Source organism: Nipponia nippon, unplaced genomic scaffold (assembly GCF_047370975.1).
Source record: "Nipponia nippon isolate SJK-2023a ecotype South Korea unplaced genomic scaffold, ASM4737097v1 scaffold_2, whole genome shotgun sequence".
In the NCBI taxonomy this organism is placed as follows: domain Eukaryota; kingdom Metazoa; phylum Chordata; class Aves; order Pelecaniformes; family Threskiornithidae; genus Nipponia; species Nipponia nippon.
This window is the reverse complement of record NW_028262336.1, coordinates 131,099,289-131,122,999: the sequence shown is the minus strand read 5'-3', so window position 1 is coordinate 131,122,999 and position 23,711 is coordinate 131,099,289. Positions and strand designations below refer to the sequence as shown.

Sequence of the window (23,711 nt, the reverse complement as noted above, 5' to 3'; positions counted from 1 at the left end):
GCTGCATCGGAGCTGAGGGGTCTGACCGTGACTGCAGAGGTGGGTGGGTAAAGCCTTGCAGGTGGCAGTGGAGTCACGCAGCTCAGAAAGGCAATGAGAATTAGGTTAAAAGTTTAAGGGCAAACTGACCACCCGGTGCCAACTGGAATAACTGCTAAGACTTGGGCAGCAAAATTCCAGCTGCAAGGTGTGCCATTGTTATAGTCAGATGCGGCTTCTTACATTGCACACATAAGATGTTATTAATTAGAAGAAATGCATATAACTCTGAGTGATGCAACTGCATAAATATTTTAACCAAACATGATTTCCTCCATTGATTTTCCTCTTAAAATAATGTCTAATGGAGAATCATGTTCTGCCTGCTTTCTTTGGTAAAAAAAAAAGGAAGAAATAAATACTGCAATGAAGTTTAAAATGTTGCAGCAGAATACTGGATATATCCACCAATATTATGCTAGGAATATCAGCAATTTGCATCAGTTAGTTAGGGAACACAGCCATCACAAGGATCGGAAAGGGGTTATCAGTAAGAACAGTTATTCTCAGTGGGTACAAAGGAGAGTTAAAGATTAACCAGAAAAAGCAAATGCAGGCTCTCACAAGATAGAATTCCTGCTGGATGAATCATCTCGGGCAGTCGGGATAAGCTGTGAGACACACCACGAGGATGGGTTTGCCACAGGTCTACCCAGGGTTTCATGTACAAAAGGTGTGTGCCTGCGCCATGAGCCCGGTGCTCCCAGGGCATGCCAAACCCTGCTGCCTGTACACAGGACGGGCTGTCAGCCCACGAACAGAGAGACCTGGGCATCTGCCTTCCTCGGTAATGCACACACTACTAATCCATGAATTTATTGTGTATTCTATTTCCATGTAAACAAACACACAGGGTTTGGAGCAGGGAGGAGTTAATTTTGCTGCCTGGTCCTCAGATGTCCCATTTCACCAGCATTTTATACCCATTATGCTATGGTGTGGAATCACCAAGTTTTGCCTCCAGACACCTTTCTGAGCAAAGGCTCTGCGTTTGCCATCTCCTGGCCTGTGCCATGGGAAGGCTGAACCATACTTCACACTGGTTTTTCCTCAAGACCCTGGAAGGATGAGCTGATGCGCAGCTTTGTGGGACAGGGGTAGTAACAAGGACAAGACATACGTGGTCAAGATCCATCCCTAAAGAGCATTAGTGGTCTACTAATTGCACGCCTTCAAGGGAAGGAGGAATTCCTCGGGCTCTGGTTGCTCAGGCGCACTTTCGTTTTGTCCATGCTGGACACTGAATCAGAGGTGGATTAACACACAGGGGTCTATGGATGATCCTCATGGATCTATGAATTTCATGGAGTTGTTTTCCCACCCTGAGTTCCCTGCTGTGATCTAGCCCTACTCATCAGACAGCCCTGCCTTATGTGACCAATCCTGCTTGTCCTAGGACTGTGAGGTTTCTCATTACCATGCTGATGGCGACTGGGGAGTTTCTTGTGTCTCCTTCTGTTGGGGATGGTGAAATGAAGGATTTTCTGGTCCACCAGTGGGAGACACTTCCAGACTGAGGTGAGGTCTGGTCCCAGCCCTTCCCCATCCCAGCAGAGCTTCAAAAATGTCTCTGGAAAATCTGGGATCATAGAATCCTAGAATGCTTTGGGATGGAAAGGACCTTTAAAGGTCATCTGGTCCAACCCCCCTGCAATTGGCAGGGACATCTTCAACTCGATAAATCCCTGGGATGCCCAGGGATACTTGATGGTCCCAAGTGTGGGCTTCCCACCTTCCCCTCTCAACACACTGCTCCAGCTGCTTCTCCTGGCCCTGTGACCTGCTGCTCCACCTTCTCCTTTCCATCTACCCAGCCCTAGGCTGCAACACCTCCAGAAAACTGCCAGAGCTGCCCTCTTTCCTCAGAAGCCCTCCGTCACCTGCAGGCACGGAGTGAGGCCAGATGATGCTTAGTAACACTCCCAGCTCCTCTCAAACCCTTCCTGGCACAGGACCTCCCACAGCTTTTCTGGCTCCAGCAGTGGAAAGAGAATGAGCTGGAAGTGAGGAGGTGACAGGACCATCAGGGGAAGAGGAGGGAATGGGTCTTAAACACCACCCCCTCCTGTCAGGCACTAATACTGTGACCCTGTGTCCCAGGGGATAAGGGCTGAGTTGTGAGATCTCAGCCTCTCATGATGGCAGGTAGCCCAGCTCCTTCTCCTGGCCCTGATGCTCCCCTTCCCTTATCTCCTCCATATTGGGGGACTGACAAATTTTCTCGGAGTGCTACAACAGAGGGTTCAGCCTGGCTGCTGGTGCGATAGCTCTTTCTTACAAGGGTGCTGGAGAGGAAAGCACAGCAAATGTCTGGTCTGTTCCTACCTTTTTCGTGGAGACATTTCCGATGACTTGGCAGCAACCACTGTAATTCTCTGCCTCAACTCCCACCCTGCCAATGGAGGAATATATACTGTTTTTTTGTTCCTTTTCTGCCTGTTGGACAATGTCTCTGCTCGGCGATATTGCAATCAGATCAGACACCAACAGGGACCGATGGGACCTGCTGAGCAGGAAAGCAAGTGTTCTCTCTGGCACAAGCCTGCAGTCAGTCGTGCGTGAGCAATCCCTGTCCCTGGGCAGCACTGGGGTCCTGGGGCTGGGGACAAGTAAGGAGCATGACCCAGCTGCAAAGCCCCTGACTGGCTCCGGCTGCTCCTGCAGTAACGGAGCGGTGGGCTGACCGCGTGGGGCATCCTGCAAGTAGGAATGTGTATGCATTGCATGGCAGCAAAAGCCCCAAGATCTTTTAAAACTCTTAAACACCAATCATCTGCAGCTGCAGATCTGAGAAAGTTCCTGTATTTATTGTTCTAATGTCTTCTTTTGAGGCTCCTGGAGGGAAAATATTTCATCATTTGCATATGGTAAAGCTTTAGCATCTGGCTTTTTCCTCAAGGCAAACATTTCCTGAGCATTTCCACCCTGACCGACAGTTTCACTGTCCATACAGTGACAGTAATTTCTTGATTCTCTTTTTTCAGTTATTGCTTAGAAAACCTCTCTCTTAAAGTCCTTCTTTCTCCTGGTCATGGATTTTTCTGTTTTGGGACCTGTATAATTTTCCTACACTTCCTACATTAGTAGCCATACTAACCCCTATCAAATTCCCCTTTCTTCCAATTTTCGTATTTTTTACAGCTGATTTACCTACCTGTGTAAATCAAAGAGAGCAACGTGTATGTGTCTGTCTGTCTGACAGCTCCCACATAAGGTCTTAATTTTCTGGTTATTTTCTACGAAGTCTGACAGAGCTGGAACAATCATGAGTACATCGAGTCTCTGGGTTTAATGAGAACAGTCAGGTGTCTGGAGAAGGGAGATCCTGCCCATGACAGGCAGGAGGGAAGGGTCTGGAGGGGCAGCTCAACCCACTGCTCAGCATCGGGAGCTTCGCGGGATGCAGAGCAGGGGACAACAGACATCGATGCTCCCATCACGCAGGGAGTTACGTGCTCACCTGCAGACTTGAATGTAGCTCTTGGAAAGATGCAGAGCCTTGAGCCATAAACCATTTTATAATAATTCACCCCATTTATTAAAACTTCTGGTTTTGGTTTCCTGAAAAAAGACCTCATTTGGGGGTAGATCTTCAACTATTACAAATTAGCAAACATTCAGTGGTGCAAAGGAAGCATGCTGACTTTTGGCATAGGACAGGCCAGTAAAATCTGAAGGATTGATTATATTTATCTGGCTAGCACTGAAGAGGTCAGAGAAACTTGAACAGTAATTCCTGCATTTAGTCCAACACAACATGTTTTTCTCAGCTTATACCTACATTTATGATATTTTCTGAGAACTTTGAGATACAAGATATAGAAACATGCACCCAATGGGTGCAACCAAACCCATCAATAAAGCTCTGATGGTAATGGCATAACACCAGATTGCATCAGCCCAAATTCTGGTCTATGGTTCCCACTAATTTCTCCTTTTTCATTAGTGATGCAATTTAGTCTAAGGAAGCATCTAGCAGGAAATCTGATCAGCAGTGATGTTGGGCTGAGTCTAAAACCATAGGAAATCAGATTATTTCACATGCATACACTCTGCTTCTTTGGTCCAGACCATTTCTCCATGCTCTCCTTTCAAAGGAATGACATCCCTGTCAGCGCACTTGCCCAGTCCTGAAGAGTACTTGGGACACCTTTTCTCGAATGAGTTTGTTTTTCATAGTGTAGACGATGGGGTTCAGCATGGGTGGCAGGAGCACATAGAGATTGGCCAATAGGTTGTGAACATGGTGGGGGACGTTGCGGCCAAACCGATGAGTGAAAAATGAGAAAAATGCTGGTGTGTAGAAAATCAATATAACACAGGCATGAGAGCTGCAGGTGCCAACTGTCTTGAGCTGGGCATCCTTAGATGAGAGCCTGAAGACAGCCTGGAGAATGAGGACATAGGATACCCCGATGAGCACAATGTCCACACCTGGGGACAGAAGGGTGGTGGCAAAGCCATACCAGATGTTAACGGAGATGTCGGCACAGGCCAGCCGGGCGATGCCCATGTGCTCGCAGTAGGTGTGCGGCATGACGCTGTGTCTGCAGTACGGCAGCCTCTGAAGGAGGAATATTGTTGGGAACATCACACAAAAGCTCCTGGCTATTGCAGCCAGCCCTATCTTGGCTATCACCGAGTGTGTGAACACTGTGGCATATCGCAGGGGGTTGCAGATGGCCACGTACCGGTCAAATGCCATGGCCAGCAGAATGGTTGACTCTGCAATGAAGCTCAGGTGTGTGAAGAACATCTGGGTAAGGCAGGCGTGGAAAGACATCTCCTTGGAAAGGGACCAGAATATGCTCAGGGCTTTGGGCACTGTGGAGGAGGATAATACGAGATCTGCCACCGCTAACATGGCCAGGAAGAGGTACATTGGCTCGTGGAGGCTTCGCTCCGTCACAATGACAAATAAGAGGATGAAGTTGCCAAGGAGTGCCGAGATGTATATCAGGCAGAATGGGATGGAGAGCCATGTATGCAGGTCCTCCAGGCCCGCCATGCCCAGCAGAAGGAAGGAGGCAGGCTGCAAGCTGGTTTGATTGAGAGCTGCCATGGTGGGATGATATCTGAACTGGTTTGGGCTCCCTTCCCTGTAAGTGAAGATAGGGGAAGAGGTGGGGAGCACAGTTCATAATACAGAAAAACCCACCTGAGTCCCTAGAACACTTTATTTCTCTGGATCCCAAAGTGTTTTAAAAAAATCACTCCCCCCCACACTGGAGAAGTGTGCTTGAGATACTGACTCCAAATCAAGTAATAAATGAAATTAAAAAGTGTATTTTGTAGACTCAGATATTGAAATCCATCAAAGGGATTTGCCGAAGTTCACAAGCTTGGCAAAGGAGCCAGGAATCTAGCCCCTCCAGCTCCGATTGCTGTTATTTATTGTGCTTTTATTCTGTAGCACCCAAAAGCATAGGAGGCAGGAGACAAGCTGGGACTGACTGACACTGATTTTATACAACATGCTGTTCCTTTCAGTACCCTCCTCACCTCTCTCCTCATTCGTTCACACCGCATTTCGCATGACAGCAGATGAGGATCCCTGCAAGGCAGGGAAGGCTTCCACAGCAACCAGGGCAACAAGGCTGTTTACTGATGGCTGCATGGCATCAATATGAAAGGACGATCCAGGAACCTCCTGTGCAGAACAAAGCAGAGTGGAAGATCAGCACCCTGCAGAGTACGTGCTGGGGAGGCAGAACAGCTGCTGAATTTTAAAGCAAATTCAGAAGCAAAGGTCTAAGGCAGAGCATGGCTGTTGATACGAAAGCAGTGCAATCATGGCATAGTGTTTGCACAGAGGAGCTCAGGATCCTCAGTGTTGCTCATGTCAGAGCCCAAGGATTGCCCCACTGCATAATGGGGTGCGGGGGGCATTTGCACTGCAGCTGGGTGAAACACAACCCAGCAGTGCTGCCCTAGTGTAATCTGCCCCCATACTGTGTCACGTCTTCCTATTTTGGTCTCAGCTGGCCACATCTGCCACCAGATGTGCACCGAGCAAGCCCAAATCCTCCAGTGACCCAACGTGCACAGGGTTTGTGCCTGCACAGTCCTCTCTGTGCACGCCAGGGACTGCTGCAGCTTTTCTCCTTGGGACTTTTCTCTGTGCTTTCCCCTTCCTCTGCAAATTACTCAGCGCTACCCAGAAGGTGATTTGCAGTATTTCCAGAGAAATAACAAAGCCACCTGTGAGGGCAGCATCAGCCAAACTAGTCAAAATGTGAAGAAGATCCATGAACCCTTCGCAGAGAATGAGTGGTCAGGGCTAGGTCTCCAGCTGCTTTGACTGGCAATAACTTGTCTGGTGATGATAGCGGAAACCTTTGCTGATGGCCATCTGCTTCCCTGAAGGCACATCCCATTCCCCTTGTTGGGATTTATACATGAAAGGCAGCATGAGGTCAGCAGGTAGATAACAGATTTTTAGAGCCAAGCTGTGATCTCCTGCATGAAATGTTGGTTCAGGTGGAGCCTGGGAAGCTCTCCTGCAGGTAGCTGCTGCAGGTAGCACACCCTTCAGGTCACAGAAGGACCCTGGAGCCAAAGTAGTAGCATTTACATGACAAACCCTGCCTGGAAAATGGTGTTTCTTATCTCAGAGCCTAAAGCTACAGATTGGTGTGGTCCAGGGGAGTTTCTCCCAACTGCAGAATTTTACCCTCTAGTTCGAATCAGGCACCTCAGCCACAGAAACCTGCCACATCACAGCTACTGCAAATAACTCACCAGCTCCCGTGACAGCCAGGAATGAGGATATCTGCCTCTGAACCTGAGGGGACACCTGCGGAGAGGGGCAGGGAGGTGGCAATACTTATACCCTCCCCCTGAGTCCCCATAGGGCTCATATGCAGCTGGGAGTGGCAGAGCTCTGCTCTGTGCTGCTTGGACAAATGTGATGGAAAGTACACAAAATTAATGGGGTTTTGAGTGGAGCTCCTTTAATGTGAGCTGCCTGGTGAGACATTACCTTCCATTGCCTGCGCAGATTATGGCATAGGACGGAGCGCACAAAGCCTTCAGAGTGCTGTACCATCTCCTTCACAGTGGGGCTGGGATGAGGTGGGATGGCTGAAGACACATGGATGAGTGATGGTGACCTCCTCCAGCCAGCCCTACCGAGATGGCACAGGATCTGCTGTGATCACTGCCTCTAGCCTTGCTCTGCCTGCCTCTGTGGGTGTTCGGACGCTGCTGCTTCAAGCACCAGGGTGATTAATACAGTAAATGTGTCTGCTCTCTTTTCATTGCCGTTCCTGCTCTGAATGCTCAGCATTGGCTTGTACACTGTGAGGACTCTCTTTGGGGGCATAAAAAGAAAATCCAGTATTAACAAAGAGTGGAATGGTCAACAAGTGGGTGAGCAGAAGGGGGTTGTGGGAGAATGGAAACTAATAAGAGTATGAAGAAAGTCAAAACTGGGTACCTTTAAATGAAGCACTAAATCTAGATTTAGTTGCTGAAATAAAACCAGACAGACTGACTTTAGCCAGATACTTTCTTTTTCAGCCAGATATTTTCTTTTCCCTTTCTTCTTCCTTCCTTTCTTCCTTTCTTCCTCTTCCTTCTTCCTCTTCCTTCTTCCTTCTTCCTCTTCCTTCCTTCCTTTCTTCCTTTCTCTCTTTCTTTCTCTTTCTTTCTTTCTTTCTTTCTCTTTCTTTCTTTCTTTCTTTCTTTCTTTCTTTCTTTCTTTCTGTCTTTCTGTCTTTCTTTCTTTCTTTCTCTCTTTCTTTCTTTCTGTCTTTCTGTCTTTCTTTCTTTCTCTCTTTCTCTCTTTCTTTCCTTCTTTCCTTCCTTCTTTCTTTCTTTCTTTCTTTCTTTCTTTCTTTCTCTCTTTCTTTCTTTCTGTCTTTCTTTCTTTCTTTCTCTCTTTCTTTCTTTCTTTCTTTCTTTTTTTTTTCCTTTCTTTCTTTTTTTCTTTCTTTCTTTCTCTCTTTCTTTCTTTTTTTCTTTCTTTCTCTCTTTCTTTCTTTCTGTCTTTCTCTCTTTCTTTCTTTCTTTCTTTCTCTCTTTCTCTCTTTCTCTCTTTCTTTCTTTCTCTCTTTCTTTCTCTCTTTCTTTCTTCGTTCCTTCCTTCCTTCCTTCCTTCCTTCCTTTCTTTCTTTCTTTCCTTTCTTTCTTTCTTTCTTTCTTTCTCAGGAAAATTGTGACCTGACATCTTGGGAATCAACATTTCAAGATTAGATTTTCAAGCCCCCAAAATTGGGATATTGTTGTCACCAGCTGTTGGCATGTGCATGCCTCATGGCTGTCCAGCCCCAGCACAGGTATCGTAGCACTTAGCCCCTGGCTCAGATTGACTCTAGTGTAAGTATTCATGGGTTTAATTAAATAAGGTCCTCAAGCCTCAGGGACCCACTCAAAATATTTGTGGCATAGGCAGAATAACACTTGCTTTCTAATGCTTGAAAATCAATTTTATACTGGTAAAGTTGGAATGATCCATGTCCCACACCTAACTTGGGTATCCCCGCCGTGGGTGGGTCAGCGGGGGGCTGGTCTCGCCTCATTTCTCTCTCTCACCCGGCACGCAGGGACCAGGACCTAGAGCAGTCCCAAGGATGTCAGGTTTTGTCATTGCCCAGCAGCTTTCAGGGGCTCCTCTCTCCTGTGCCACGCTGGTGGCAGGCTATGGCTCAGGTCTTAAAAGCAGGCATGGGTATTAAGCTCCTCAGCTTTTGGGTTTTCAACCTAAAAGCCTCAAAATCAAAGCACAGCCACCTTTTGAATGCAGCAGCCATACTCAGGGGTGTGTGTGGTGTGCAGGTCTCTGTGCACATGCATCCTTTCTCTGACAGAGGCTTAATTGGGTTTCCTCTGCAAAATGCCTTCAGTAAGCCACTCAGGTGGGGACCCTCTCATGGAGACTTTACTTCTGGACTGTCTCCCTGCTTCAGAAAAAGAAGGAAAATGAGAAAAGGAAGAAGAAAAGGAGAAAAAAACCTTTCTGTGAAGGTCCTGACATGGGACAAAGAAGCTATGGGGTGCATCTGCATGGGGCAACCTGTGTGACCCCATGGATTTGCTTTCTCATTTGTGGTCTCCAAAGTGGAGATATGCCCCGCTCCTTGTTTACACGAGGAGCTCACCACCATGGGCTGAGGCCACCGGGGCCTGAGGGTGGCAGGGACCTGGAGCATGCTGCACCCCGCATGCTGCACCCCGCATCCTGCACCCCGCATCCTGCATCCCGCATCCCGCACCCCGCATCCCGCACCCCGCACCCCACATCCCGCACCCCGCACCCCGCACCCCACATCCCGCACCCCACATCCCACATCCCGCACCCCGCACCCCGCATCCCGCACCCCACATCCCGCACCCCGCACCCCGCACCCCGCACCCCACATCCCGCACCCCGCACCCCGCATCCCGCCCCGCAGCCCCCAGCAGAGGGAAGCAACGAGCCGCGCTCCGCCCGCCCGCAGCCTCCCCGGGGGTGCTGGGCCTGAGCTGCGGCAGACTCCCCCCGGGAAAGGGGAGTGGGAGTTTGCAGGACCCTGGGTTCCCACCTCCCCGGTCCTGCTGCCAACACTCTCGGCTGGCGAGACGGCGTCTGGCTCCGACCGCGCTGATGCCTCTGGGCTCCCAAGTTGCGATGGAAGGACTCACTCCGGGGCAGCGGAGCTCAGCTCAGCCTGCACCAACATGGGGGTGCGGGAAGGAGCTAGTCCAAGTGCTGCCTGACCCAACAGCCTGGACACCAGCACATCCCTGGGGAAGAGTTTAACCACACGGCAAACGTGCAGTGGTGCTCCTCAGCGCAGAAGAGCACAGGGGCTCCTCAGCCAGAGAGGCTATTTTGGTATGATTGCTCTCCTGTGAATTTCTCTTGGTTCTTTTTGATCTTGTAGAAACCTTTGCCATCCACAACATGCTGCAGAGCTCTTCCCCGAGGGAGAGGGTCTGAGGACAGCTCTGAGGTTGAGGACAGCAGGTCTCACCCGTGAGCAAGGCTCTGCCAAGCAGCTCTCAGGCGAAGGTTGCCTGATTGAAGCTCTCACCAGAACAACCCACAACTTCAGTACTGGAAGAAGCAGAATCACTGGTCTTTAGTTGGGGCTAGTCATTTCATTATACATAGGAGGATGCATATATATGTCTTCATGGGTTATATAGCTGTGTGCCAAGGGGTCTGAGCCTGGAAAGGCTGGGAGGAGCCACTGGACCACTTTTTAAAATATTTATAGGTGCCAGTGACAGTGTTCCCAAGGACATGTTGATCTTACTTGTTACAGCGCTGGGTGCACAATCCATAACAAACACTGGCAGAAAACACGAAAACAGTTCTTAAATGTTTAAATTGTTTCAAAGCATCCTTCCAAGGGTAGTCAGTTTGTACAGTGCCTGCACCACTGGGTCAGCTGGAAGACAACAGCTCCTTCTGAAACAGTGCTACCCCATCAGCTCAAGTGGGAAGAAATCAATCTTCTAAGTCTAAATGAGCCAGTCTGCGGAGGCGTTGTGCTGCAGTGCCTTATGGAAACGCCTGCATACTAATTAGTGCATGCTAATTCAGAAATGACAGTTATTTCAAGAAATCTGGTGTTGTAGCCTAACCCAGGCAAAATACTCCAGGTGAAACAAAGAAAAACCTAGGGAGGAAAGCACTTGTGTTTTAAAGAGAAAACAATACTTTTGGTTAATGTCTGAGAGTCCAAAAGCCATTGCTTGATGTAAAGGGTTCCCCTTGCAGACCTAGGGGGGCTGCTGCTATTATCAGCCCCCTGTTTGGGACACCAGTCCGGCTGTGTCTGCAGGGGGTAAACCTTGCCAGACCCGTCCCCCTCTGCTCCTGCTCGCCCTCATCCTCCACTTGACACACAAGAGACCAAGTCCGAATGTCCAGTCACCAGCCTGGTCTCCCTGGGGCCACACACAGTCCCAGGTGGCCAAAAGGACTGGCACAGAGAGCAGTGCCTGCCCCGGCACCCACACCGACACCAGCAGAGTCAAGTAGACATGACCAGCATGACCTAGCCCCATTCCTCCTTGATGGCTGGTCAGGACAGGACACAACCCTTGCCCGCTTGGTTCACAGCCACTCTTGTGTCCATGGGTCCCTCAAACCCTTGCACAGACCAGAAGCCTGTCCAGATCCATGCCCAGACCCTGGGTTTCATTTGTCCACTCTCCAGACCCAGACTTGGGTCTTTCTGGGTTCTGGTCTCCTCCCATGCCTCAGTCAGCCCAGCGTGTTGTTTGTCACCAGATCCCACACGTGTGCCCCTGTACACAGCCAGTAAGGTCACTCAGAAAAGGACACGCACGGACAGCAAACACGTGTGTGCGTTGCATGCCCAGTGTAGGCAGGATCTAGCTCTGGCTGCCTGGTATAGCAGGGGAATGAATAATTAAAAAAAAAAAAAAAAGAGTCCATGAGAGCCTGTGTAAATGCAAACTGAGAGAGGGAAGTGACATTGCAATTAGAGAGGGCTGATCTTGAATTTTGTGCTTTGCTGGGAATCTCCAGTGAAAGAAGAGGAGCTGATAATGGATCAGATACTGGTTTGTCTGTGGAAATAGAGCAACTTTCTTAGGAATGGAGACCAGTAGAGACTGGCCCTTTTAGACCAACAAAACACAGGCCATCTACAGACACACGGAGGGAAAAAGATCTACTTAAGCTGAAGAACAGTGATTACTCACAAAGCAACATGTAAATTGTATATGGATGAAGGCAAGCTGGAAATTACAAGGACATCGTATCAAAGCAGGATGTCTCTGGACATCCTCCCACTAGAAATACAGGGAGGAGAGATGGATCTGCTTTTACAGAAAGTTTTTTTTCTGTAAACTCATGCTGCCAGGAAGGATGGGGACAGGACTCAAGGACTGTAATCTCTAGAGTCCTCTCCCCATGGTACTTGCAGGCTTTGCTAACTTTCATCCTTACGGCTGTCTTTGAAGGACCATCTACGACAGGGTATCCACCTGTAAGTCTAGAAAAGTATTTGAAGCAACTTAAATAACTGTAAAACCATTACCTTTAAAAATATCTAGATCTATCTATACATTCAGAAAATTGCAGAAATATTGCCGTTCTTTCCTCAGATTCATAAGGCTTCTATTCCACAGCACCTCTCCGCCCTTCCCTGTCTCTGTGCAGGTTCCTCTCCCAATGCAGCACCCCTGCAAAACTGCAGAGACAGAACAAGTTCCACGGATTGACCTGGGCTTGCACACAGCTACAGACTTCAATGTGTGGGGGTTTTCTCTCATCCTCGGGAGAAGCTTATCAAAGATCATCCCCCACATTACATGTAGGGGAAGGAGGAGGAGTTATGGGAGAAAGTTATCTTCAGACACAAACATCTGACAGGATCAGTTAGAGCAGCCATAATTCCCAGTTCAGTCCCCACCCTGAGAGCACAGGATCTGTCAGAGATTGTTTTTAATTGCCCTAGATTTCTGGTATGCCCCATCTCTTCCTCCAGAGGTCTGACAGTGACAGACGCTGTGCTAGATGGATGCTGCGTCAGCTGCACGCGTGAAGAACTGGGGAACTTCCTTGTCTCAGCCACATTTTATGCAGCAAAACAGCACGCTCCCACCGCAGCATGCACCGGAGCATCGTGATTTTAAGCAGGCAGAGCATGAGGTGGGACTGTGCTGGCAGGAGGGAAGAGGAGACTCCTACCCCCCCTCAGCAGCCAGGGTGCACTTTCAGCACCTCAGCAGAAACAAGACCCTCCCAAATTTGAGATCGGGTCCCTGCTAAGCTCACACATGTCACAGCCTGTCAGGAAGAGCCTGAGCACAAAAGAAGGGTGAATCCTTTCGGGTGCTTTTCCAAGTGATGACTCATTTTAACTCTTACAGTTTGATGTACTCCTGAAAATGACAGATTCCACAGATGCACCCCAGGATTTCACTGAGATTGAGTGTCCTCACGAAGCTGTGAGTGGAAAAGGGGCTGCAGCCTGCTCTAGCATAAAGAGTGGTTCTCTGAACTGATGCAGGGCTGTCTATTCCCCTTCACAGGCAGTGAAACAGAGTTTGGGGTCTCTGAGAGCTCTCCCATCTCCGTGCCAGCCCTCTGGAAAGGGGACAGGGCACAGCTCCTTGCAGCAACACCCACCTCGGGTAGCTGAAATGAGCTGGCCCATAGGAGGGTGACGGGGGCGTTTGCAGGTGCAAGCACCATGGACCCTGTCCACATCTGGAAGGAGTCAGGACCCAGCAGAGCCCTCGTCAGTGGCGCAGTGCAATCTTCCATGACAGAGCAAAGAGCCCACTCACCTGCCTCGCTCACGGCCGCCCTGAGCTCCCCACCAGCTCCGCTGCAAGGAAGCAGCCTGCTCCTGACCGTCAGGGCTCACAGCAGCAGAGGATTTATAGAAGACTCCGAGCAATGCCCCTGTGGGAGAGGGCTGGCCTGGGAGCACGAGGGCTCTTGGTTTCTCAGTGCTCAGAGAAGATGCATTAACTCCCACAGCACCAGGTCCACCCTGGCATGCAACGCAGCTCTGCACCGCGCCATCGGTCCCTGCTGATGGCAGCAGGGGATGCACCCTGGAGACACCTTCCAGAGACGCCCTCCTCTTCCCAGCCTCCTCCTCCCCCCCAGAGAGTCAGGCCAGGCGTGGTTTGGGTAGAGGAGCTCCTGCTCTGTAGCAAGGTGATGGACAGATGAGTCCTCAAGGTTGTTCCCAGCCCCACTTCAGTTCTGTGGATGTGGAAGGAAACCCTGCAACAGGTCCCTGGTCTCTGGAGCAGACTAGAGCTATCTGGCCTTCTGTCCTGTCCCCAAAAGTGGCCTTACGCAGATGCAAAGAGAATAATGTAAGAACAGGGCAAGCATGCTTAGTAATTCCTCAAGCACCTTCCTAGCCCTGAGCAGTTTGTGGTCTAGGAGATTCCTGAGCCAGAACTGATTCATATATACATAATAGCTCAGGAAGGACTTCTTCCACTAAAGGTTCGTTTGAATTTGGATTTTGGTAACTGCAACATACAATGGCAAGAAAATCTAGAGCCAGCACTTTATGTTTGTTCTGAGCACACTTTTTTGGAGAGCTCCTAATTCGTGTATTGGAAGAGACAGTGTACACTTCATTCCTGCCACCCATCTTAGAGCCATTCAAAGGTGGCTTGTGCTGACACAGCCACAGTGTCCTTGGTATGACAGCTGCCTTCCTGACCGGTGCTGCATGTAGTCTTCAACGTCAGGTCATACATCTTGGTTTTCCAAGATGTGCTGAGTTTGCCTTCCAGGAACACCTGTCTCAAGCTCCTTGGTCCCTGTGGGATCCACATCTGCATGGTCCCACGACTGCACCTCTGCCTTCTTCCACCTTCCAACTTTCTTTTTCTTCACCCACTGTTCCAGGACCACTGTCTGCCACCCTGTCCGTGTCCTGCTGGCCAGCCTGGACCACCCAGACCATAAGCCTTACTGGGAATGGGGTGAAGACCAAGGAGATGTGGGCATGGGTGTTTGGCTTGCTCTGTTAGAAGCAGCACAGCCTGGATCCCAGCGTGGCTCTGGCAGGTGAGGCCGGATCAGCCTGGACTCAGCAGCCCACCCCCGGCTGTCCCCAAAATGCCTCCCTGAGCATCCTAGCTCCCTCCAGCTGCCCTGGGTCACTCCTAGCTCCTGCAGTAATGCACCCTGCTTTTAGTCCTCCCATTGGGGTGCCTTAGGGTGTGGAGCATCGTGAGCCCCCGAGTGCAGCCACAGGAGTGGTGAGAGAGAAATGGGATTCGAGAGTGCACTGTGAGATGGTCCTCAGGGACCAGGGACGAGCAGGGGCCTGGGTGACATGCTGAGTTCAGCTGGACCAGAAGAGATGCTCTGGGACATCCACCTCCATCCTCATCAGCTCTTTGTGGGTTTTCCCTGCACAGATCTCTTGCTATGCCCTTATCGTGTGATGTCAACACTCTTGCAGTGTTGCAATTATACTTTAATTCAGAAGGTCAGCAGCATGTCTAGGTATGATTTAAATCTCCTCTCAGCCCTCAGAAAGGTTCTTGTGAGAGGCAGAAAGTTCATGGGGGTCTTCCTAAATCTTGGAATGGATTTTACCACAGCACTTGGTGCACTCGTGGATGAAGTGTTTTGAAAACAACATAATAATAAAATAAATGCCCCGGGAGGATTTCATCCGACTAAAGGAAATGATGAGAACAAAATGCTTTAATGGCCGTTGTTGGTGAGGGGGAGAAATGGAATATCGAGTGCTGAACATTGTAGCTCAAGAGCCTCAGAGTGGATGAAGATGGTCAGATTTCAGTATCTAAAGTTATATTTATTACTGCATTCTTTGGGGCTTGTCTTCACCCACCGGTAAAACACTACTGAAGAAAATGGTGCATAGGAATGTGGTGAATGCATTTTTATTGCAAGGAGGAATTGCATTAGGGAAATGTTAACTTAAATATCTAAACCATTTGCATTTGTGCAGTCATTTTGATGGAGGTTTGTTACCACAGCCGTCACAGACCCCTGGCTGACCGCGGGGAACAAGCCAGGCTGGAGGCAGCAGCCGCAGCAGCTCTGCCGCTGAGCATCGAGCTTGAGCAATCCGAGACGATGAGACTGATCACAGCGGGTCCTGCCTGGGATGGCGGCCCAGGAGTGGTGGCAGGTGCCTTATTTTCAGAGTGAACTGAGATAAGCAGACCGTATCCCTATCCCGGATACCGGGGTGTAAATTCTACAGAGCTACAGACAAAATCCACAGTCCACAAGGACCATCAAGAGGGACGTTTGCTCACCGCTAGCTCAGGCACCAGCACTGACTCTTCGCACACCCCAGGGGACAGCAAAGCCTTGTACAGCTCTTTCCCTCCACCCTGGCCGAGCAGAGGCACAGCCCATGCAGGCTGGCAGCCGACTCGCTGCAGCACTGGTAACGTCTGCTGCAGGTTATTACACGGAGCCAGGATCTCCTCCCAGTGCATGGACCTTGCTCCTAATTACTCCAGTTGAGATGCAGGGTTAGGGGTGGCAGACAAACTCTCTGCAGGCACAACCCCACCTGCACAAGGCGTTAAACTGGCACGGGTGCTTTCGCACAGCAGAGCAGAGCTGAGCCAGTTTTTGTAAACCCAGGCACCTGGAGGTGCCGTTAGAGCCTTCCCAGTCCAGACCAGCTCCAAAGGGGTTTGCTGTCTCTGTGCCCAAACATGCAACGAGAAAGCACCAGCCTCGCAAATGCTTGTGCATGTGGCTAATTCCCATTAAAAAGAGGTGTATGTGAGAGTCCCTGAGTCCCAGCCCAGAAAAGCCAGAAAATGCAGCAGCTCGTGATGGAGACAGGGTGAGGCCCTCCCCCTGGGAGTCAGCTGCTGAGAAGGCAAAACTGGGTTTTGCTGGCAGAGAGATTTACTGGACTGGGGAGGGGGTTCTCTAGAGCAGCACAGCCTCATGCTGTGCAGATAACAGTGCAGAATAGGGCGTTTATTGGGGCAGGGAGACACTGTCCGCGCCCCTTTGCTCACTTGGTGGCCGTGCACACCTGCCTCACGCTGATGCCCAAGGTCCATTTTTTTTATCACCAAGGTCAGCTCAGGAGCAAAATTCCCCCCCAGCCAGATGGTCCCGTGTGCACAAGGAGCAGTGAGCTCCTTGCAAGGCTCTCCATTCCCTCCCTGGCCTCTGCGGGCGGTTTCTGACCATGCTTTGTCACCATGAGAGGATGGACCCCACAGGCTGGAGACTCACAGCAGGGGCGATGGATGTGAGGGGCTTTCACACACCTTGCTGGTGTGCAAATCAGAGTGCAAAGCACCAGGGAGCAGCCGTGCTGCTGCTCTGGCTTTGTGTTGGTGACACCTCTGGAAAAGAGTGGGGTAAGCCAAGCCTTGGAGCAGCTGGGGGCAGCTCATTTCCCCTCAGCTCTGCTCTGCACTCCTCCGCCCTTCATCACACAGGGAACCGAACCTGGGTTGTACTTCTGAGAGTGGCTTTGGATGAAGCCCCAGATGAACAGTGGTTAACACCAAACACAGCCTGGCTGGAAAATCAGCACCCAAACTGGGGAAGGGCTTGGGGCATCCAAATCTCAGCACCTCCTCTGGAAATGCAGTCACTGATGGGAGCATGGTCTGGAGGAAGCCCAAGTACCACCAGGCATCCCCCTGCCCAATGCTCGCAGGCTGGCAGCACAACCAGGTGTCCAGGGCTGTGCCTCAGTTTCCCCTCTCAGCCTGTCCTGCCCCGGTTTGGCCTCGGCACGCCGTGGGGTTTCACTGACACTAGAGGGAGCAGGAACCCTCCCACGGCAGCGGGGTGTCTGCCGGGGCCCCCGACAGCGGGTTTGCCATCCTCCAAATTGCGCTTGCCTCTGGACCGACGCAGGGCACAGGGGTCTGCGGTTGTGGTCTGGTGCTGTGCCATGCCGGGCCCCCGCAGCCACGATGCAGCGTTCCCTGGGCAAAGCCACACACACAGCTCGCACGGTGCCGTGGGGGTTTGCGGGGAGGCGGGGGTCCCGGGGAGAACAAGACAGGTCTTGTCACCCCAGCGACTCTTGCAGGGTGGCTTGGCCAGCCTTGCCTTTCTTTCCTCCTCCCTTCCTTAAACCCATGCCTCAGTTTCCCTGCCTGGAAAAGGAGAGTTTCCTGCCATTTGCACCAGCCCGAAGGTCTGTTGGTCCTTTTCCCAGCGCTGCATGCATGAACCGGGGAGTGCCACATTTCAAATGCGAAGGAAAAGGTGCTTCCCAGGGCAGCGATGGTGCCTTCAAACCCTGACTCTGTGCCTGTTGGGAAGGGGCTCACGTAAAACACCAGCTCCTGGGATGACAGGAGATCCCAGGCGAATTTTGTGCTTTGTGCTATATGGGAGCTCACTCTGGATAGCTAAATGCTTCGGAACACAAATGTTTTGTGCTATGGATCACCCTAAACCACATTTACCCAAAAGCTCCTCAATCTCAGTGAAAGCGGCCAACTTTACAGCACATGCAAGAGCTTGCCCCAAGCACAGCAGGCTCAGCCTCCACCTGCATGGAGTCGTGCTCAGTACGGTCAACAGGGCGATACGCAAACAGCAGACAGGCCTGGCCTCAACTTCCAGCTGCAATGCTAATGAAAGCCTGGCTACGGAAGATTGTATCTTGTTGTATCCCTGGGGCAGGAGGAGGGCATGGGACAGCAAACATCCCCCTTTCTTGAGGGGGATCCTGCCCTGCCGTGAGCATTTCATGGCACTTTGGGTGAGCAGCAGCCCTGGTGGGTGCCTCAGTTTCCCCAGAAGGAGCTCTGCCAGCCGGCCAGCGCAGGGGGAAGCAGGGGAGCCCTCTGATCCCGTGAGAGCCTTTCTCTGGGATGGGGAGCAAGGTGGTGTGCTTCCCTCTCCTGTGGAAATAGGAAAGGTTTCAAAAGCAGCTGGCACATCTCCCCGCCGCCGCCCCAGACTTGGAACAGAACAAGAGGGGAGGATGAAGAAGAGGGGCTGGTTACCAGGACAGGCACTACCGTCCCTTTGGGAATACGAGTCACCTGAGCCTGCCATGGGCTCTGCCCCAGGGATGGAGGGCAGTCATGAAAACCACAGTGCTGCAGGGGTGAGCAGCCCATGCTGGCCCGGGTAATCCAGGGCCGCCCTCTCTCTCCTGGTTCTGCTAAGAAAAATAAATAAAAAAAAAGCTAAATATTTTTCAGCTGGTTGCCACACTACCTCAGCAGAAATATTTTCTGCTGCGTCAGAAGACTGACACAGCATAAAGGGGAATGCTGCTCCTCGGCCAAGGCTGCCTTATCTCTGCGCAGCTGGGCTCCTGTTTGTGCCGTCCAGGTTATCACGTATGTGCAGTCCCGCGCCGCAGCCGGGCTGGGAGAGGCTGCCGTGACTCAGCACCCTGCCGCGGGGGCCCAGTGCTGGTGCAAACTCATTGAACTCAATTTATGATGGGAGAGCCCGTCACAGGAATATGGCAGGAACAGCTAAAACATCCCACTGCAGAAAATGGGCTTGAGTCCTGGGCATGGGAATGAGAGCCCTGTCTGGGTCCACCAGGCAGGCGATGCTGGTTTCAGAGCTGCCTTTCTGCCTGGATGTCTGAAGAGGACCCTCAAAATAAAGCGTCCCTCTGGGCTGGGGTGAAACAGGGTCTGTGGGACACTCCCTGACCTCTGTCTCAGCTCAGCCCCACGGAGATGCTGTTATTTGGGACTCCCTGGGAGGAAGGGTATCTGCCTAGTGCACGATGCTGGGACGATGGCTTGGTGCTGTGGTGCGCTGTGGAGAGGCCAGTCCCTGATTCACCCACAAGTCCCGGGACCACAGAGGTGCTGGGACGCGCTGCTGAACACCAGGGCCTCTGGCAGGGCAGCTGGAGAGGGGCTCTGCCAAGGGCTGCCCAAACACAGGGTTCTGGTGCACCGCTCAGGGCAGCGGGCTGCTCTCCCATGTGAGGGGTATGTGGTGCAGGCAGCCCTCAAACAGCTACTCAGCGGCTGCAGAGGGATTGCCCCAGGTGCCACCGCATTTTCAGAGCCACTTTTGCTACTTGAATAAGTAGCGGGTGCCAGGTTGGCGTCAGGTCTCCCTTTCTGCCTTCCTAAAACCAAGTCCCAACATGGAAACAGGTCTGGCTCTGTCCATTGCCAGCATTAACTGCTTGAAAGGCGTCAGGGGAACATAACCCATACAGAAAATGCGTTCCTGACTCAGCTGGTCCTATGCCACAAACAGGAGGAGAAAAATCCTTGTCTGCGCTCAGCAATGCACTTCTCGGTCCCATAGGAGCCGCCTTTGCTCACAGGGACATATTTCATTAGCAAGCGCCCTGGGACTGTGAGGCCTAGGACACAGCTCTCGTGGTTCCCATCCAGTGCTGGGGGCTTTTCTGGGGGGTCTGTGGTTAAGGGAGCCTTCTGCAAAGCAGCGACAGGCAGAGCCAGCTAGACCTGCAGCAGCTGGGAGGACTGGCTAGGTCCCTTGGAGCTAACCTGCTCCTTAGAAAAAAGGATACCAGAGCCTTGTTAGGGGGAAAGCGAGGCCATTTGCCCTTACTCTGATGTCTCTGGGGTTTAAATGTGTGGAGGGTTACCTGCTCTCCACGCTGTACTTCTGCCCCGCACGCGTACCACTAAGCATTTTCCCAGAGCAGCGGGCTCCTCCGCTCTTCCTGCAGCAGGGCTCAGCTCAGTGTGTCCAAGGAGCCCTGGGCTCCCTTAGTGGCCACAGGCGAGGAGAGATGTGGGGAGGAGAGCAGAGCAGCCTTGCCTTTCAGGTGTGAGAATGCTCCCCAGGCATGAGCACGGGCAAGGGCTGGGGGAAGCGGTGGAGGAAAGCAGCATCAGATGCCATCAGCGGCCGAGCGAAGGAGGCTGCTGGTGCCCGCTCTTGAGATTTGGAGCCATGTGTGCCTTGAGAGCACTGCAAAAGCCCCAGGATTTTCAGAGGCAGAGGTTTCACGCCTCTTGTCTAAGGTCCTGAGGATGGTCTCCAACCTGTCTGGCATGGCCGGGCTCCCTCCCACAGGGATTTCCCTCCCCAGCCCATCCCACAGTGGGCAAGCCCAGACCCTCTGTGCTCTGTGGGCTGATCCTGACCTCCTGTGCCAGCACCTATTCGATCTGTGACTCTTCCCTTCCTGGGCCTGTAAAGCACCCCGGGTCCAGCCCTGGGCAATGGGTCTTTCTGGCCTCTTTCTGCTCTCCTGAGTTGATGACTGTGAGTTTGAGCCCTGCATCAGCATTTGCAAAAAAGCTGAGCCCAGGGGAATTCCCTGCTGACTCGTCAGAGTGCAGAGACACAGGAGGGCGAAGGCACCAGGACAGCCCCCAACTCCAGACACTGCCTGCAGAACTGCAGGGGTACTGCAAACCACCAAGGATCAGGACTTTCGGATCAGCCACAGTTCAGCTGAATTGCCAGCCAGAGACAGCAGAGCGGTTGCACTGCAGGGTTTAGTGTGTGAGCACAGGGATGCAGTCACACACAGGGCTGCATCAACGCCTGAGGGCCTTTTGCTTTGTAGGTTTCCTACCCAGGGCACTATAATTCACGGCACTGCGTTATCCCATGGTATAATCACTTATTTCCTCTGCGTGGGCAGGAGACGCCAGAAGGGACCTTTTCTGTGGGTCTGATTTTCCGTCCCTTTCTCTCTCCTCTGCTCACCTTCTGCTCTGGCAGTGCCCGGGGCCCTGGGAAACACACATTTAGGGATCCCCACATCACCAGAGGAGCAGAGGGGAGGGCTTGCTGACTGAGGGTCAGCTCCCATCCTCCTGATCAGCTGGGTTGGTACACACTTCTCACTGGTGTGAAAGCTGCCTTCGGGCACTAGGCAGTGATGAAGGAGATCCTGAAATCCTGTCCTGTAACACCTCTCACTTGCCCTAAGAGAAAAAATGATAGGAAAACTCAGTTTACTCCATAGATACCAGGGCTGCACACTGGTGTAACTAGCAAACAGCGGCAGCTGATGTGCGGATGGAGGTATGCCTGTAAGGCTGTCCGTATGTCAGCAGGCAGCAGAGCTGGACCCCAGCTCCGCTAATAATGCAGCCCATTTCTGCTAAACCCAGGGGCAGAAAACAGACTGTCACATCTTGAGCACGGCTGGGTGCTGGCTTTTATCTCGGGCTGCAGTGAGGGTGGTGAGGAGCTATCTGGCGCGGGGCTCCCAGGGCGTGGGCGGCGGTGGGCTGCCCGCGGGTGATAGAGGGGAGCTGGGCACGGCCAGGGCGGCGGGGTCCCCACCAGCCTCTGTCAGGCTGATAGCTGGGTGTCGTGCTACATTGCTGCAGCCGGGGATGCTACACCGGCTCAAGCATGGTAACACAAAGCAAAGCAGAGCCCTGCTCTGGGAGAAGTGGTGCTGCAATGGTGCAGCACAGTCCAGCAGCAAAGCGTGCACCGTGCTGTGATGGAGACTCATCACACACCTGGTCATGGCTGGAAAACCCCATCTGGCTCCCTCAGCCCCTGCCCTGTTGCTCTTGCCCTCTGCGCCATGTCCCTCTTGAGCTGTCCCACTCGGGTGTCCCCTCCAGCCCGGAGCTCGTGTGGGATCGCGTTGCAGCCCAGGGCAGAGGTTCTGGTAGGAAGCCGTGGGCTGGACCCTCTTGCCAGAAGCCTGTGTCCTTCTTGTGCTAAGCAGATGAAAACCCCAGTGAGAGTGAAGGGTGAGAACAAAACATAACTCGGTTACAGGCAGGAAAAACACTGCCTTAAATGAGACTGTCTTGGAGACAGCTTGTCATGAATAAAAAAGCTGCTTTTGCTTATTTCTGGATTGCTTCTGCCCAAGTTCTTGTGTTGAGGGATAACTCAGAAGCTGTTTAATTAAATCTTTACCTTTTCCGTTAATATCCTGGCTCTTATGCCTGACCTTGCCCCTCTCATCCCTTCACCTCACTCAGCTCTGAACCCCCCATAGCCTATGACACTGGACTGGCTTCAGGGCTGAGTATGTCCTGATGAATCCCTTTACAGGGATACAGGGACAGGGGTGTACGAACAGGGTCAGGTCGCATCTCCTGCCGTGCCTCTGTGCACTTCTGTTGCAACCAGCCCCCAACCTCCAGACAGTGTCACCCGAGACCCGAATTTCAGACACAGGAGATTTCCTACAAAATTAAAGCAATACAGTAAAAGGCTCTTAGTCAATTAAAACACTGAGGTGCATGCTTGCATGGCAAGTAAGTCGTGATGTGGTATGAAATACAGGCCAGAGCAGTCAGGGTAAGGGGTGGTCTGCACCTCTTGGAGTCAGGCCTGAGGGGTACAAAGGGTTAAACTTGGATCCTGAAATTAGAGATCCACGTTAGGGGCAGAGAGGCATTCATTTATCCTGCAGTTATATTCTCCCTTAGTTTATTGTTACGGCACAGAAACAATTTGAAATATCTGTGTGTTGAAGGCGGAGTGCCTTGGGCGATGAGCCACAGCTAAATTAGATAACTCCCTTGCGGTAATAACATCAAGCTCTCTGCCTGCTCGCTGTAAAACTCCAATCTGCTCCGAATCTCCACTGTGGTGCGCCTGTACCTCTTCTGTTTGTGGTATTTCCTATTCTCCCTTTCCCTCCTAAGGAAAAAAATTACATTTTCAGAAATTCTCTTTGGCTTTCATGCTGAGGCTAGCAACCAGACAGTCCCAGCCAGGGAAAGTTGTATAAATTATGGTGGTTCAGACCAGCCTGCTGCTGCTCTGCATTTCCCAGAATTTGTCATTGACCACATCCTGAACAGGTTTAGAGCCGCCACTCTGCCGGTTTCCTTATGGTCTGTCAGCATTTTGTAAGGCTTTGCTCTGGTCCTGAATTTGGGGTTCACCTGGACAGTAGCCTGAAGTCCCCTTTTGCCCCAAGCACCATTTCTGCAGCAACCCTTTACAGGGTATCTGCATTAGCAGTCTGGTGGGGGCAAGTTAGCTCTGGCCTTTAAGTTAAATCAAGGCACCCGTGCTAGACTGGACACAGCCAAAAGGGCCAGTGGGGTAGGAGTAGGCTGAAGCTCGTATATGAATTTACAGCCCAGAGTGGCTGTAAAGGGTCGTTGCTCTTATGGACTCTCCACATCCAGAGGCATACAAGTCTCCGATATGACCCTAACCCGATTAGCTGGCTGATTCACCTGCTATTATTCCTTTTCTATGAGTGCAGATCCTATGGGATTTAAAGAGTTTAAAGAATTACTGTGGGTATTAAAAGAAGCCGTTAAAAGGAATCAATACAGAAAGGCAGCACCAA

The 23,711-nt window shown here is 51.6% G+C and overlaps 1 protein-coding gene across 7 annotated transcripts; it reads right to left on the bottom strand.

Annotated features, from left to right (window-relative positions):
* Window positions 1-3,247: 3,247 nt before the first annotated feature.
* Window positions 3,248-22,995, bottom strand: LOC104014862 (olfactory receptor 52B2). Of its 7 annotated transcripts, XM_087759594.1 has the most exons (7): window positions 21,904-22,995; window positions 20,058-21,354; window positions 9,564-10,078; window positions 8,773-8,942; window positions 7,022-7,351; window positions 5,542-5,689; window positions 3,248-5,138 (listed from the first exon to the last, which is right to left on the bottom strand). In XM_087759594.1, the coding sequence occupies exon 7, from the start codon at window positions 5,099-5,101 to the stop codon at window positions 4,151-4,153; it is 951 nt and encodes a 316-aa protein (XP_087615720.1). In that variant the 5' UTR covers window positions 5,102-5,138; window positions 5,542-5,689; window positions 7,022-7,351; window positions 8,773-8,942; window positions 9,564-10,078; window positions 20,058-21,354; window positions 21,904-22,995; the 3' UTR covers window positions 3,248-4,150. The 7 variants fall into 7 exon arrangements, with proteins under 7 accessions (XP_087615720.1, XP_087615718.1, XP_087615721.1 ...); XM_087759592.1 differs by lacking the exon at window positions 21,904-22,995 and having other exon boundaries at window positions 20,058-21,606; XM_087759595.1 differs by lacking the exons at window positions 20,058-21,354; window positions 21,904-22,995 and adding an exon at window positions 10,281-10,341.
* Between the last annotated feature and the right edge of the window lie 716 nt (window positions 22,996-23,711).